The following is a 15,172-nucleotide window of genomic DNA, read 5'->3' as shown; positions in this document are numbered from 1 at the left end:
TATTTGTTGATCTTTTTTTTGCTCATTTATGCAATTTGGTTGAACGTTAAGAACTCAAATGTTTGACTAGATGGTAGTGTATGTGGATTCCACTGCAAGATAATCACCTTTCCCTGCCAGAGAAAAAAAACAATTGGCAATAGGTTATCTAGGCTTGAAGACGAGGAGCCTGGATGAAAAGATTATCTAGACTTGAAGACGAGGAGCCTGGATGAAAAGGTTATCTAGACTTGAAGAGGACTAGCCTGGATGAAAAGGTTATCTAGACTTGAAGAGGACTAGCCTGGATGAAAAGGTTATCTAGACTTGGAAGACGAGGAGCCTGGATGAAAAGGTTATCTAGACTTGAAGAGGACTAGCCTGGATGCCAACTCCTTATGGAACTGTCATGCCAACTCCTTATGGAACTGTCATGCCAACTCCTTATGGAACTGTCATGCCAACTCCTTATGGAACTGTCATGCCAACTCCTTATGGAACTGTCATGCCAACTCCTTGTGTAACTGTCATGCCAACTCCTTATGGAACTGTCATGCCAACACCTTATGGAACTGTCATGCCAACTCCTTATGGAACTGTCATGCCAACTCCTTATGGAACTGTCATGCCAACTCCTTATGGAACTGTCATGCCAACACCTTATGGAACTGTCATGCCAACACCTTATGGAACTGTCATGCCAACTCCTTATGGAACTGTCATGCCAACTCCTTATGGAACTGTCATGCCAACTCCTTATGGAACTGTCATGCCAACTCCTTATGGAACTGTCATGCCAACTCCTTATGGAACTGTCATGCCAACTCCTTATGGAACTGTCATGCCAACTCCTTATGGAACTGTCATGCCAACTCCTTATGGAACTGTCATGCCAACTCCTTATGGAACTGTCATGCCAACTGCCAAGATGGCTGACAATGAAATGACAATGGAGTAGGCTAAAAACAAATGAGGCCATTTTATTCCGCCATCAAATAAAGTGTCTCTGGTTTTAATGTTTGATGGATTTGGGATGAATGTTCCTCATTATTTGAGGTTGTGTAAAAACAAATGACTGTCAACCATCCTAGGAATGTGTGAATGGACATTTATTAGTAGGCTATGCCATTTATTCAGTGTCTACAAGCCTAGTTTACCCCTCGCTCCCTTGCCCCTGTTTGGAGTAAATCATAAAAGCCTGTTGCAACCAGCTGATTTTAGGAATGTTGTCGCCCATGGTAACACAATGGAGTCCCGATTGACCTCCCTCTCCACACACACACTCACTACACAAACGCCTCCCCTTTTACCCCAGTCTCTCCTCTCTCGACGCCCCCTTTCAGAGAGCAGAGGGGCATTGTGGGATGACGTAATGTGTTCCTAAATGAGACAGTCCTTCAAAGGAACTAAACTAGGTTGAGCTGACTGCAAGAAAGAGGAGTGGGGGTGTAGGGGTCAGAGGGCGGTAGATGAGGGGTGACGGGGTGGTGAGGTTTGGGGAGGGGGGGTGTTATTAGGCTCATCTCCCCCCTAAAATGACGGGAAGTAGACAATGGATGGCCATCTTTTCTTGACTTGAAGAAAAGGTCAACAGGGCCAGGGAAACAAAATACCACAACACCAGGTGTGAGTCTGTCAACAGTATTGTCCAGAGATCACAGTCCTGGGGGCAGTTTATCCACCCTCTTTTACACATCCTGTCCACCAGCAGACTGCAAAGTTGTTAAACATCTCACACAGTCTAATTAAGGCTTGATAAGAGGACTGGGGCTGATTTCTTTCTCACAGACAGGTGTTATGTAGTATATATGTGTCAGATGATTGTCCGGAAAGTAGCAACTGCTTAAACATGTAATCTAACTCTGGAGAATATCCCTTGAAATGACCTATTAGTTCACGACTAGCCTTAATCTGTGTACTCGAAACCCTCCTATACCATTAAAGCATCTGTTAGAAAATCTCATCACAACCATTAACTAAACGAGATAACAATAGAAATCAACAGGTTGATATGGAGACAGCAGTATGGTCTCGGACTGTGGACCTAATTAGCTGTAATCTCATATGAACTAATGCTAATCTGGGTAATCTGCCTCTTATTGGGGTAAACCCTGCCAGACTGGCTCAAACATTCATTATTGTTGCATTCCCTGGATTATTACCCCAGACAGTTAATGAGGCTTGAAACTGAATGCACCATGGTTAACTCATAGGACATGGTGGAGATACAAGGTTGTGTTTTTAGTTTAGGGAAGGTTAGATTTCCTTCATTTTTCAACACCAAATTAGAAAATACATTATCATATAATTTAAATTATGGAGGCAAATTTTAGACTTGTTTTAAATTTAAATTTGATTAATTGGATTCGAAGAATGATTTCTAATTTCTAATTTTCATTAAATATGTCAAAAAAATATTTTCTTTCACACGTTGATGGGCTATATTAGCATATTATAGTGGTGAGTAATGAAATTAGCATGCTGTCAATCATGCTGAATCATCCAGGTTACCATGCAATAAAAACGTGGCCAATAAATTATAGCGAGTGTACTTTGGGATATCCTGGTTTCACACTCAACTCACCTATTGAACCGAACACAAATGTAATTGTAATATGCATAGTCACTTCACCCCTACCTACATGTACAAATGACCTCAACTAACCTGTATATAGCCTCGTTATTGTTGTTTTATTGTGTTACTTTATATTATTTTTTACTTTAGTTTATTTGTTAAATATTTTCTTAACTCTTCTTGCACTGTTGGTTAAGGGCTTGTAAGTAAGCATTTCACGGTAAGGTCTACTACACTTGTTGTATTCGGTGCATGTGACAAATAAAGTTGGATTTGATTCTAATATTGAATATCAAACCTAGTTGATTAACATGGACGTTATGTCAGTATGGGAAAGTACATTGTTACAAGTATATAGGCCGTCATTGTAAATACGAATTCGTTCTATTAATTGCAAAATATAGACAGTGTAGTTCTCAGTTATGCTAAAACACCCCTTCGACTCATTGCAGTTGGTCTAGTCCAGGCTGCAGCGTCTGGCTCAGCGGAGGAGCATCTTGAAAGTTTTTCAACATCACGCCAATGTTGTTACTTTTTCACTGTCCTCCAGAACTCTCAAACTACGTTCCGTTATTTTAGGGATCATTTGTCTCATTTCTATGTCTGGATAACCTCAACAACATCGTTTTGTTTAAGATATTCAGGTGTTTGCTGGTTTCATCTGTCGGTAAGTGTTACTTTTCAACTATTTAGGGCGGAGATTGGCATAACATGCAAGCAAGCATGTTGCTCTTCTATTCCGCGTTAATGTTTTTGTTTATGTGTGTTCATGATGCGTTTAACGTCTCCATTATTCATTCAATACAGTATTGCATTATTTCGGCTATTATTTTAGTTTGTAGGCTACTTAGTATGCTCTAACGTTGCCTAGGAAATACATTTTTAAGAATCGAATACATTTTGATAAGCAAACACCTGCTCCGTTGTGATATCGTTATGATCATTCTCTAATTGAATTACATCACATCACATACTTTTAACCAGGTTGGATGTACATTTGCATTCAGCAAGGAAAGTATGGATATGATTATTTTGTAAGCAGGTGCGCTCATAGCCTCTATTGCTCCGAGGCTACTTGGCGATGCTTTATGAAATGTTTCTCTAATCTCCCAGGTTCCTTCAATGACACCTTCCTCTCAACCCGTTGTCTGTGTTCTGAAGAAGTGTTGTACACTATATTACAGAGGCCTGTTAGTGTTCAAGCTTTCTGTTTTGCTTTCTGCATGATTAGTTCTAAAAAAAAAACAAAGGTTATTGTTACCCCAAGCATCCACAGAAAATATCCACGTTTCCACGTCCTCAGCCTTCCATACATATTTCTCCCTAACTCTGTCCCTCACTCTGAAACTCTCTCTCTCTTTCTCTGTCTGTCTCTCTCTGACCCTCTCTCTCTGCTCCTTGTGTAATAATTGAATGTTACTCTCATATTCCTTGGAAACCCCCAGATTTTAGTGTTGGATCACTCTCAATGTTTCTTTCAAAGGTTTCTAGTCTCTGCACCATGAAATGGATGCCTTGCTCATCTGATATTGGAATGCTGGATGGTTATGAGGTGATTAGTTTCAGTCTGGTGGTTTTGTGTGTGTGCGCTTCCCCAGTCCCCTCATCGAGATTCTACCGGTACACTGAAGTGTTCACTTCACTGTTCAACAGAGCAGTCCGTTGGCAGCTCTTTGCACCTTAAAGGGCTTGAACACTACAGTGCAGTAGTCCAAAGTGCACCTCAAATGGCACCCTATTCCCTATATAGTGCACTAATTTTGGCCAGAGCCCTATGGGCCTTGGTCTAATGTAGTGCATTAAGTAGGGAATAGGGTGCCATTTGAGATGCAAATGGCATGTAGAGTGCAGCGGTCTGGTGGTGCAGCGGTCTGGCGGTGCAGCGGTCGGTCTGGTGCAGTATTGTTTTTGCACATTAAGAGCGTGCTAAGAACAAGGGGTTATAATAGTCTTGAAGGGGATTTAAGGCCTTGCAGATGTCTGGGCTGACTGCTCTCATGTGATGCCAGGTCTGAGGAAAACATGGCTTCAAATACTATTTTAAATCGTCCAAATACTTTAGCTGTGCTTGATTGAACCTGTTGCAATGGAACTGATAGAAAAGTGTTAAAAGTGAAGTGCGAACACCGCCACACCTGGCATCCCATACAGGGTAAAGCAAAACAACTACATTATTTATACCATTTCAAATAGTAGTTGAAACTAGGTCTGGATGCCAATTCTGAGGTCACTCTGGTTAGACTAAGGGGATGTCGGAGGGGAGGGATTTCACAGGGATTTGCTCAGGGATTTCACTATGAGGCCAATGGGGATTTAAAACAGTTACAGTTTTAATGGTTGTGATATGAGAACTGAAGATGGATCAACAACATTGTAGTTACTTCACAATACAATTCTAATACTAACCTAAATGGGCTCAACATCAGTCAATAAGGCACTAAAGTAAAACTGCAAAAAATGTGGCAAAGAAATTAACTTAGAAATCTCTTGGAGACTTGTGCCAAGCTTATAGAGACATACCCCGAAAGACTCAGCTGTAATTGCCCCCAAAGTTGCTACTACAAAGTATTGACTTAAATGAGGTATTTCATTTTTATTATAGGGTATTGTGAGGGGAAAACATTAGATTCAATCCATTTTGAATTCAGGCTGTAACACAACAAAATGTGGAATAAGACAAGGGGTATAAATACTTTCTGTGTGTTGTCAAGCCTATCAGACACACTATGTCGTATCTACTTTAAGTCTTTTTGACACCAGTCAGTTCCAATCTTACTGCTTCACATTTTAAAGGGGAAATCTGGGATTCCACCACCACTTTTTTGGTACAGCTGTGGGATGGGGCTGGAGAAACGTAACCAATCAACAATGCATGGACAGAGCTATGAATGCAAGGAATCACCACATTCCATTCGTTGCATCCTTCATCTACTCATCTATTCAAAACCATTGGGCCAAAGTTCCCTTTGTCAACAGAAACTGTGACGAAGGATTGAACCGTCTAGTCTAAGGAATGAACTCACGTCTGTCTTATGCACAACTCACATTCCTGGACGCCTTGTAAAAACCAAAGCTGTACTCAACGCCAGTCAGGCTTTTCTTTTCAACTCACCTCTGCCACACTGTTTTGCAGCGTGAGTAAGATGGTCATCTACTGTCTCTGAAGGTGTCAGACCTTTTGTTACTGGGTCATTCCATATGAATTCACTCACTTTTTGACTACACTCCTTTTTAGATTTGAAAAAATCCTTCCAAACAGGTTTACCCGTGGTAGAAGTGGTCAGAAAGTGCCGGAAACATTCAGGAGATAGAGGTGACCCGTTTTGCATTCCCCGCCCTACCATGAGACATCCATGTCTTCTACAATGAAAATGATAAACGGATGAGTTTGATATCATTTGAAGGCTTACAAACAGGGAGGGTTGTAAAACTATTTGATTATTATTATTTTTTTAAATGTGGTTAAGATCATTTCAGATGATGAGGCAGATCGTTTTTAGATCCTCTCAGATGTCTCGTTTTCACGTATGTTGTAGCTTAGACCCTATCTGACATTGTCTTAGGTGTGTTTTTATTTGAGTTTTTAGGTTTTTTTTAGTTGTTGAATTTGACCCCTTTTTCTCCCCAATTTCGTGGTGTCCAATTGTTTAGTAGCTTGTCTCATCGCTACAACTCCCTTACAGGCTCGGGAGAGACGAAGGTTGAAAGTCATGCGTCCTCCGAAACACAACCCAACCAAGCCGCACTGCTTCTTAACACACCAGCCACACCAATGTGTCGGAGGAAACACCGTGCATCTGGCAACCTTGGTTAGCGCGCACTGCGCCCGGCCCGCCACAGGAGTCGCTGGTGCGCGATGAGACAAGGATTTCCCTACTGGCCAAACCCTCCCTAACCCAGACGACGCTAGGCCAATTGTGCGTCGCCCTACGGACCTCCCTGTCACGGCCGGTTACGACAGAGCCTGGGCGCGAACCCAGAGTCTCTGGTGGTACAGCGTCCTTAACCACTGCGCCACCCGGGAGGGATTAGGTGTTTGTTGTGCCCGTCACCGGTTGAGACACAACATTCTCTTGAATGCTTGGAGGCTCCACACAATTGAATTGGCAATGTTTTGGCCTGTGGACATCACCTTCCTCAGGGGTTTACAGAGAGATGAAAACTGGCCTTTGAAAAGGTTAGGCAGTACATGATTATTCAAAACAACTAGAAGCAAAATGGCAACAACAAAAAAATCACAAGGAAGTTCCAAACAAGGGATGTTCACACAGTAGTGGGGGCTTCCTGAACACAGGTTCCTGTATAGTCTAGGACCGTAGAGAGTTTTGCCTGGGCCCTGGGGATAGTATGACTTCACAGTCAAATGTCTCAGAACAAGGCTGGCTTTTCAGGTTTGGCTTTGCTGCGTGTTGTGTGCTGTTCTTCTGAGTGGCAGGTGTGAGACTTTGTTTGAACATGCTGTCCAGAGTACCTCTCAGGAGTTATCTCTTACACACACCTTCAGATTGGACTTTCATTCTTGGAGGTGAGTAAGACTAATAACGTTTATAAAGGACTGTTTTTATTGTTCCTCCTTGGAGGACGTAAACACACCTAGTAAAGTACCTCGTGTGTTTTCTTTCAAATACTTCAGGTACATTAGACTGGCAGAATGGAACCAATACTACTAGAAGTCTGATCAAAATCTCATGTCTCCATGGGCGTGTCAGTTAGTGGGAATAATAACGCAGAGTGAATATCATAACAGGTGTGATGCACATAAAAAACATGTTTAATCATGTCATGACGGGTGTGGGTTTGACATCAAGACACTTTTCTAAATGTAGGAGTTGGGTAACGTGTTTCATCATGTTTGAACAGAACAGAACAGACCACAGCAGAGGCTTGCCCTTTTAGGATCACAGAGGAAGTTGTTGTTTTTTGGATTGTTAGTTTAGTAGCCACTAGCCACTTGTTTTCTGTGAACAGCTTTAAAATGTTTTCAGGTTTCATTTGCCTTTCCTCGAGCATCTTGGCAACAGAACATTATCACTGGGAAGGCTGTGTTTTGGGGTTGCCCCTCTGCCCCCTGACCGACCCAAATCCCTGACTGGTACAATCCACTGCTGATTAACAAAGAGCCTGATCTCGCCAAATCAATGAATCAGATTAATGATGTGAGCCCTACAGAGTCCGGCTCTGGGCCAGACCTGGGGAGGAAAGGGCCTGTGTGGTTTCACATGGGAATTTTCACTCCTTTCGTATTTGTGTGCTTATCAAAAGGGATTGACATGAATGGATGGGAGGCAGATTGAGGGGCTGTAGATATGGTTTAGTATAGGCTGTAGATATGGTTTAGTATAGGCTGTAGATATGGTTTAGTATAGGCTGTAGATGTGGTTTAGTATAGGCTGTAGATGTGGTTTAGTATAGGCTGTAGATGTGGTTTAGTATAGGCTGTAGATATGGTTTAGTATAGGCTGTAGATATGGTTTAGTATAGGCTGTAGATATGGTTTAGTATAGGCTGTAGATATGGTTTAGTATAGGCTGTAGATGTGGTTTAGTATAGGCTGTAGATGTGGTTTAGTATAGGCTGTAGATGTGGTTTAGTATAGGCTGTAGATATGGTTTAGTATAGGCTGTAGATATGGTTTAGTATAGGCTGTAGATATGGTTTAGTATAGGCTGTAGATGTGGTTTAGTATAGGCTGTAGATGTGGTTTAGTATAGGCTGTAGATGTGGTTTAGTATAGGCTGTAGATGTGGTTTAGTATAGGCTGTAGATGTGTTTTAGTATAGGCTGTAGATGTGGTTTAGTATAGGCTGTAGATGTGGTTTAGTATAGGCTGTAGATATGGTTTAGTATAGGCTGTAGATATGGTTTAGTATAGGCTGTAGATATGGTTTAGTATAGGCTGTAGATATGGTTTAGTATAGGCTGTAGATATGGTTTAGTATAGGCTGTAGATATGGTTTAGTATAGGCTGTAGATATGGTTTAGTATAGGCTGTAGATATGGTTTAGTATAGGCTGTAGATATGGTTTAGTATAGGCTGTAGATGTGGTTTAGTATAGGCTGTAGATGTGGTTTAGTATAGGCTGTAGATGTGGTTTAGTATAGGCTGTAGATATGGTTTAGCATAGGCTGTAGATATGGTTTAGCATAGGCTGTAGATATGGTTTAGCATAGGCTGTAGATATGGTTTAGCATAGGCTGTAGATATGGTTTAGTATAGGCTGTAGATATGGTTTAGTATAGGCTGTAGATATGGTTTAGTATAGGCTGTAGATATGGTTTAGTATAGGCTGTAGATATGGTTTAGTATAGGCTGTAGAAGAACAGTGGGACTGGGATTTAATAGTATGATGTAGGCCTAGGCATCCAACCAGGTGCTGTGGCCGGCTGCTTTAACTACACAACCAGCTGCTGAGGCCGGCTGCTTTAACTACACAACCAGCTGCTGAGGCCGGCTGCTTTAACTACACAACCAGCTGCTGAGGCCGGCTGCTTTAACTACACAACCAGCTGCTGAGGCCGGCTGCTTTAACTACACAACCAGCTGCTGAGGCCGGCTGCTTTAACTACACAACCAGCTGCTGAGGCCGGCTGCTTTAACTACACAACCAGCTGCTGTGGCCGGCTGCTTTAACTACACAACCAGCTGCTGAGTCCGGCTGCTTTAACTACACAACCAGCTGCTGAGGCCGGCTGCTTTAACTACACGACCAGCTGCTGAGGCCGGCTGCTTTAACTACACGACCATCTGCTGAGGCCGACTTCCTTAACTACACGACCAGCTGCTGTGGCCGGCTGCTTTAACTACACAACCAGCTGCTGAGGCCGGCTGCTTTAACTACACAACCAGCTGCTGAGGCCGGCTGCTTTAACTACACAACCAGCTGCTGTGGCCGGCTGCTTTAACTACACAACCAGCTGCTGAGTCCGGCTGCTTTAACTACACAACCAGCTGCTGAGGCCGGCTGCTTTAACTACACAACCAGCTGCTGAGGCCGGCTGCTTTAATTACACAACCGGCTCCAGGCACCAAGACTCTCTTGAGGCCTGTTCCAGTTGATAGCTCCATCAGGCAGGGACCAGAGAGCAGGGAGCAGGGACCAGAGAGCAGGGACCAGGGAGCAGGGACCAGAGAGCAGGGAGCAGGAACCAGGGAGCAGGGACCAGAGAGCAGGGACCAGAGAGCAGGGACCAGAGAGCAGGGACCAGAGAGCAGGGACCAGAGAGCAGGGACCAGAGAGCAGGGACCAGAGAGCAGGGACCAGAGAGCAGGGACCAGGGAGCAGGGACCAGAGAGCAGGGACCAGAGACCACAGAGCAGGGACCAGGGAGCAGGGACCAGAGAGCAGGGACCAGAGAGCAGGGACCAGAGAGCAGGGACCAGCCGTGTGGACTTGACCAGATAATGGTAATGGAGTCTCACCAGTCTCACCATGCTGTTTATTCTCGTCCGGATAGCGGATTGGCCTTTTCTTTTTAGACTGATTGAATTCCTTTTTGAGTCAATCCCCAAAAATATCAGCAACAAAGTAGATGGAAATACAAGTGGCCTTTGTGGTTAGACTGATGTCTGAAAGGGATCAACCACTTTATATATGTATATTTATGTTACCTTTATTTAACTGGGCAAGTCAGTTAAGAACAAATTCTTATTTACAATGACGGCCTAACCCGGACGACGCTGGGCCAATTGCGGGTCGCCCTATGGGAATACCAATCCCAGCCGGTTGTGATACAGCCTGGAATCGAACCAGGGTCTGTAGAGACGCTTCTAGCACTGAGATGCAGTGCCTTTGACCACTGCGTCACTCAGGAGCCCAAAATGTGATCCTGTTGAAAAATCGCTACTCTGTGTCCAATGTTTAATGCTTTGTGTGTTTATAACCATGCTATGCACTGTTATAACCATGATATTCTCTGTTATTGCTATGTTATGCCTGGTATTACATCTACAACGCCTTTTAAAGCTTTTATGACTCAAAAACGTCTCTCGGTCTCTATTTGTCTTTTTAGACAGCAGAAAATGAACGACACATTCCCCCTAACCAGAAAGAAGAAGTGAAGGAGTGGGGAGATCGTTGGAGAGAAGAGAGAGAGACTGAAGAGGGTCTAAACTGAAGGAGTGGGGAGATCGTTGGAGAGAAGAGAGAGAGAGAGACTGAAGAGGGTCTAAACTGAAGGAGTGGGGAGATCGTTGGAGAGAGAGAGGGAGAGAGACTGAAGAGGGTCTAAACTGAAGGAGTGGGGAGATCGTTGGAGAGAAGAGAGAGAGAGCGACTGAAGAGGGTCTAAACTGAAGGAGTGACCAGAGAGGATACTTATTGCAGACACCATGTCTGTCTCCACCACCAAACAGGAGAGAACCCTGTGTGTTCTGCTCCCTAATAAAGAACAGCTGGACATCACTGTGGGGGTGAGCACGTCCCATTATGACTCCTCCTGTTGATTCTGTAGGTATTCCATGAGTCAGCCAGGGGGGTTTCTATGGACGGCTTTTCAATGAAAGGTTTTAGTCCTGGGCCAGTAATGTATCAATAGTATTTCTAGTCCCGTACTATAAAATGTATGGAGTTGTACATGACATCCATGTCTGGGAGGTCACTTCACTTTTTCTGTGTTACCCTGTTTATAGCAGTCAGCCTGTTAGTCACCCTGTTTATAGCAGTCAGCCTGTTAGTCACCTTGTTTATAGCAGTCAGCCTGTTACAGTCACCCTGTTTATAGCAGTCAGCCTGTTAGTCACCCTGTTTATAGCAGTCAGCCTGTTACAGTCACCCTGTTTATAGCAGTCAGCCTGTTAGTCACCCTGTTTATAGCAGTCTTCTCTCTCCTCTCTCTCTCTCAGGTCAAGTCCACAGGACAGGATGTGTTCAATCAGGTGTCTGAGCTCCTTGGAATAAAAGAGCTGCACTTCTTTGGCCTGACAGTGGTGAAGGGTAAGTTGTAGCTTCTACACAGGCCAAAACCAGCCCTAACCCAGGACACGTATTCATAAAGTGTCTCATAGAAGGAGTGATGTTCTGAGATCAGTTTACATTATACATCATAGTAAATTAGATTATATGGATGGGGGGGGACCTGATCCTAGATCAGCACGCATCTGAGATCTACCCTGCCCAACCGCCCCTTACCCTGCCCAACCGCCCCTTACCCTGCCCACCCGCCCCTTACCCTGCCCACCCGCCCCTACCCTGCCCACCCGCCCCCTACCCTGCCCACCCGCCCCTTTACCCTGCCCACCCGCCCCCTTACCCTGCCCACCCACCCCCTTACCCTGCCCACCCGCCCCCTTACCCTGCCCACCCGCCCCTTACCCTGCCCACCCCCCCCTTACCCTGCCCACCCGCCCCTTACCCTGCCCAACCGCCCCCTAACCTGCCCACCCGCCCCCTTACCCTGCCCACCCACCCCTTACCCTGCCCACCCACCCCTTACCCTGCCCACCCACCCCTTACCCTGCCCACCCACCCCTTACCCTGCCCAACCACCCCTTACCCTGCCCAACCGCCCCTTACCGTGCCCAACCGCCCCCTACCCTGCCCACCCACACCTTACCCTGCCCAACCGCCCCTTACCCTGCCCAACCGCCCCCTACCCTGCCCACCTACACCTTACCCTGCCCAACCACCCCTTACCCTGCCCAACCACCCCTTACCCTGCCCAACCACCCCTTACCCCTACCCTGCCCAACCACTCCTTACCCTGCCCAACCACCCCTTACCCCTACCCTGCCCAACCACCCCTTACCCTGCCCAACCACCCCTTACTCCTACCCTGCCCAACCACCCCCTACCCTGCCCAACCACCCCTTACCCTGCCCACCCACACCTTACCCTGCCCAACCACCCCTTACCCTGCCCAACCACCCCTTACCCCTACCCTGCCCAACCACCCCTTACCCCTACCCTGCCCAACCACCCCTTACCCCTACCCTGCCCAACCACCCCTTACCCTGCCCAACCACCCCTTACCCTGCCCAACCACCCCTTACCCTGCCCAACCACCCCTTACCCTGCCCACCCACACCTTACCCTGCCCAACCACCCCTTACCCTGCCCAACCACCCCTTACCCTTACCCTGCCCAACCACCCCTTACCCTGCCCAACCACCCCTTACCCTGCCCAACCACCCCTTACCCTGCCCAACCACCCCTTGCCCTTACCCTGCCCACCCACACCTTACCCTGCCCAACCACCCCTTACCCTGCCCACCCACACCTTACCCTGCCCACCCACACCTTACCCTGCCCACCCACCCCTTACCCTGCCCAACCACCCCTTACCCTGCCCACCCACCCCTTACCCTGCCCAACCACCCCTTACCCTGCCCAACCACACCTTACCCTGCCCACCCACCCCTTACCCTGCCCACCCACACCTTACCCTGCCCAACCACACCTTACCCTGCCCAACCACACCTTACCCTGCCCACCCACACCTTACCCTGCCCAACCACCCCTTACCCTGCCCACCCACCCCTTACCCTGCCCACCCACCCCTTACCCTGCCCACCCACCCCTTACCCTGCCCACCCACCCCTTACCCTGCCCACCCACCCCTTACCCTGCCCACCCACCCCTTACCCTGCCCACCCACACCTTACCTTACCCTGCCCACCAAACCACCCCTTACCCTGCCCAACCACCCCTTACCCTGCCCACCCACACCTACCTGCCCAACCACCCCTTACCCTGCCCACCCACACCTTACCCTGCCCACCCACACCTTACCCTGCCCACCCACACCTTACCCTGCCCACCCACACCTTACCCTGCCCAACCACCCCTTACCCTGCCCAACCACCCCTTACCCTGCCCAACCACCCCTTACCCTGCCCAACCACCCCTTACCCTGCCCAACCACCCCTTACCCTGCCCAACCACCCCTTACCCTGCCCAACCACCCCTTACCCTGCCCAACCACCCCTTACCCTGCCCAACCACCCCTTACCCTGCCCACCCACACCTTACCCTGCCCACCCACACCTTACCCTGCCCACCCACACCTTACCCTGCCCACCCACACCTTACCCTGCCCAACCACCCCTTACCCTGCCCAACCACCCCTTACCCCTACCCTGCCCAACCACCCCTTACCCTGCCCAACCACCCCTTACCCTGCCCAACCACCCCTTACCCTGCCCAACCACCCCTTACCCTGCCCAACCACCCCTTACCCTGCCCAACCACCCCTTACCCTGCCCAACCACCCCTTACCCTGCCCAACCACCCCTTACCCTGCCCAACCACCCCTTACCCTGCCCAACCACCCCTTGCCCTTACCCTGCCCAACCACCCCTTGCCCTGCCCAACCACACCTTACCCTGCCCACCCACACCTTACCTTGCCCACCCACCCCTTACCCTGCCCACCCACACCTTACCCTGCCCACCCACACCTTACCCTGCCCACCCACACCTTACCCTGCCCAACCACCCCTTACCCTGCCCACCCACCCCTTACCCTGCCCAACCACCCCTTACCCTGCCCAACCACCCCTTACCCTGCCCACCCACACCTTACCCTGCCCACCCACACCTTACCCTGCCCACCCACACCTTACCCTGCCCACCCACACCTTACCCTGCCCAACCACACCTTACCCTGCCCAACCACCCCTTACCCTGCCCACCCACACCTTACCCTGCCCAACAACCCCTTACCCTGCCCACCCACACCTTACCCTGCCCACCCACACCTTACCCTGCCCACCCACACCTTACCCTGCCCAACCACCCCTTACCCTGCCCACCCACCCCTTACCCTGCCCAACCACCCCTTACCCTGTCCACCCACCCCTTACCCTGCCCAACCACCCCTTACCCTGCCCAACCACCCCTTACCCTGCCCACCCACACCTTACCCTGCCCAACCACACCTTACCCTGCCCACCCACCTCTTACCCTGCCCACCCACACCTTACCCTGCCCAACCACCCCTTACCCTGCCCACCCACACCTTACCCCACCCACACCTTACCCTGCCCAACCACCCCTTACCCTGCCCACCAAACCACCCCTTACCCTGCCCACCCACACCTTACCCTGCCCAACCACCCCTTACCCTGCCCACCCACACCTTACCCTGCCCAACCACCCCTTACCCTGCCCAACCACCCCTTACCCTGCCCAACCACCCCCAACCACCCCTTACCCTGCCCACCCACACCTTACCCTGCCCAACCACCCCTTACCCTGCCCACCCACCCCTTACCCTGCCCAACCACCCCTTACCCTGCCCAACCACCCCTTACCCTGCCCAACCACCCCTTACCCTGCCCACCCACACCTTACCCTGCCCAACCACCCCTTACCCTGCCCAACCACCCCTTACCCCTACCCTGCCCAACCACCCCATACCCTGCCCAACCACCCCTTACCCTGCCCAACCACCCCTTACCCTTACCCTGCCCAACCACCCCTTACCCTTACCAGCCACCCCTTACCCTTACCCTGCCCAACCACCCCTTACCCTGCCCAACCATCCCTTACCCTGCCCAACCACCCCTTACCCTGCCCAACCACCCCTTACCCTGCCCAACCACCCCTTACCCTGCCCAACCACCCCTTGTCCTTACCCTGCCCACCCACCCCTTACCCTGCCCAACCACCCCTTACCCTGC

The 15,172-nt window shown here is 48.7% G+C and overlaps 1 protein-coding gene across 2 annotated transcripts in view; it reads left to right on the top strand.

Annotated features, from left to right (window-relative positions):
- The first annotated feature begins 3,005 nt into the window (after nt 1–3,005).
- LOC110510599 (FERM domain-containing protein 6) overlaps nt 3,006–15,172 on the top strand; it is a 37,363-nt gene continuing 25,196 nt past the window's right edge. The window contains exons 1-4 of one of the 2 annotated variants that reach the window (XM_090183953.1): nt 3,049–3,221; nt 6,238–7,079; nt 10,565–10,964; nt 11,397–11,487. In XM_090183953.1, the coding sequence (XP_090040079.1) occupies nt 10,884–10,964; nt 11,397–11,487 (172 nt within the window). In that variant the 5' untranslated portion in view covers nt 3,049–3,221; nt 6,238–7,079; nt 10,565–10,883. Of the gene's footprint in view, nt 3,222–6,237; nt 7,080–10,564; nt 10,965–11,396; nt 11,488–15,172 lie in introns of both variants that reach the window. The other variant, XM_090183945.1, reaches the window with a different exon arrangement.

Source organism: Oncorhynchus mykiss, chromosome 1 (assembly GCF_057628025.1).
Source record: "Oncorhynchus mykiss isolate SJ-2025 chromosome 1, ASM5762802v1, whole genome shotgun sequence".
NCBI classification, from domain to species: domain Eukaryota; kingdom Metazoa; phylum Chordata; class Actinopteri; order Salmoniformes; family Salmonidae; genus Oncorhynchus; species Oncorhynchus mykiss.
This window is presented reverse-complemented; position numbering and strand designations above follow the sequence as displayed.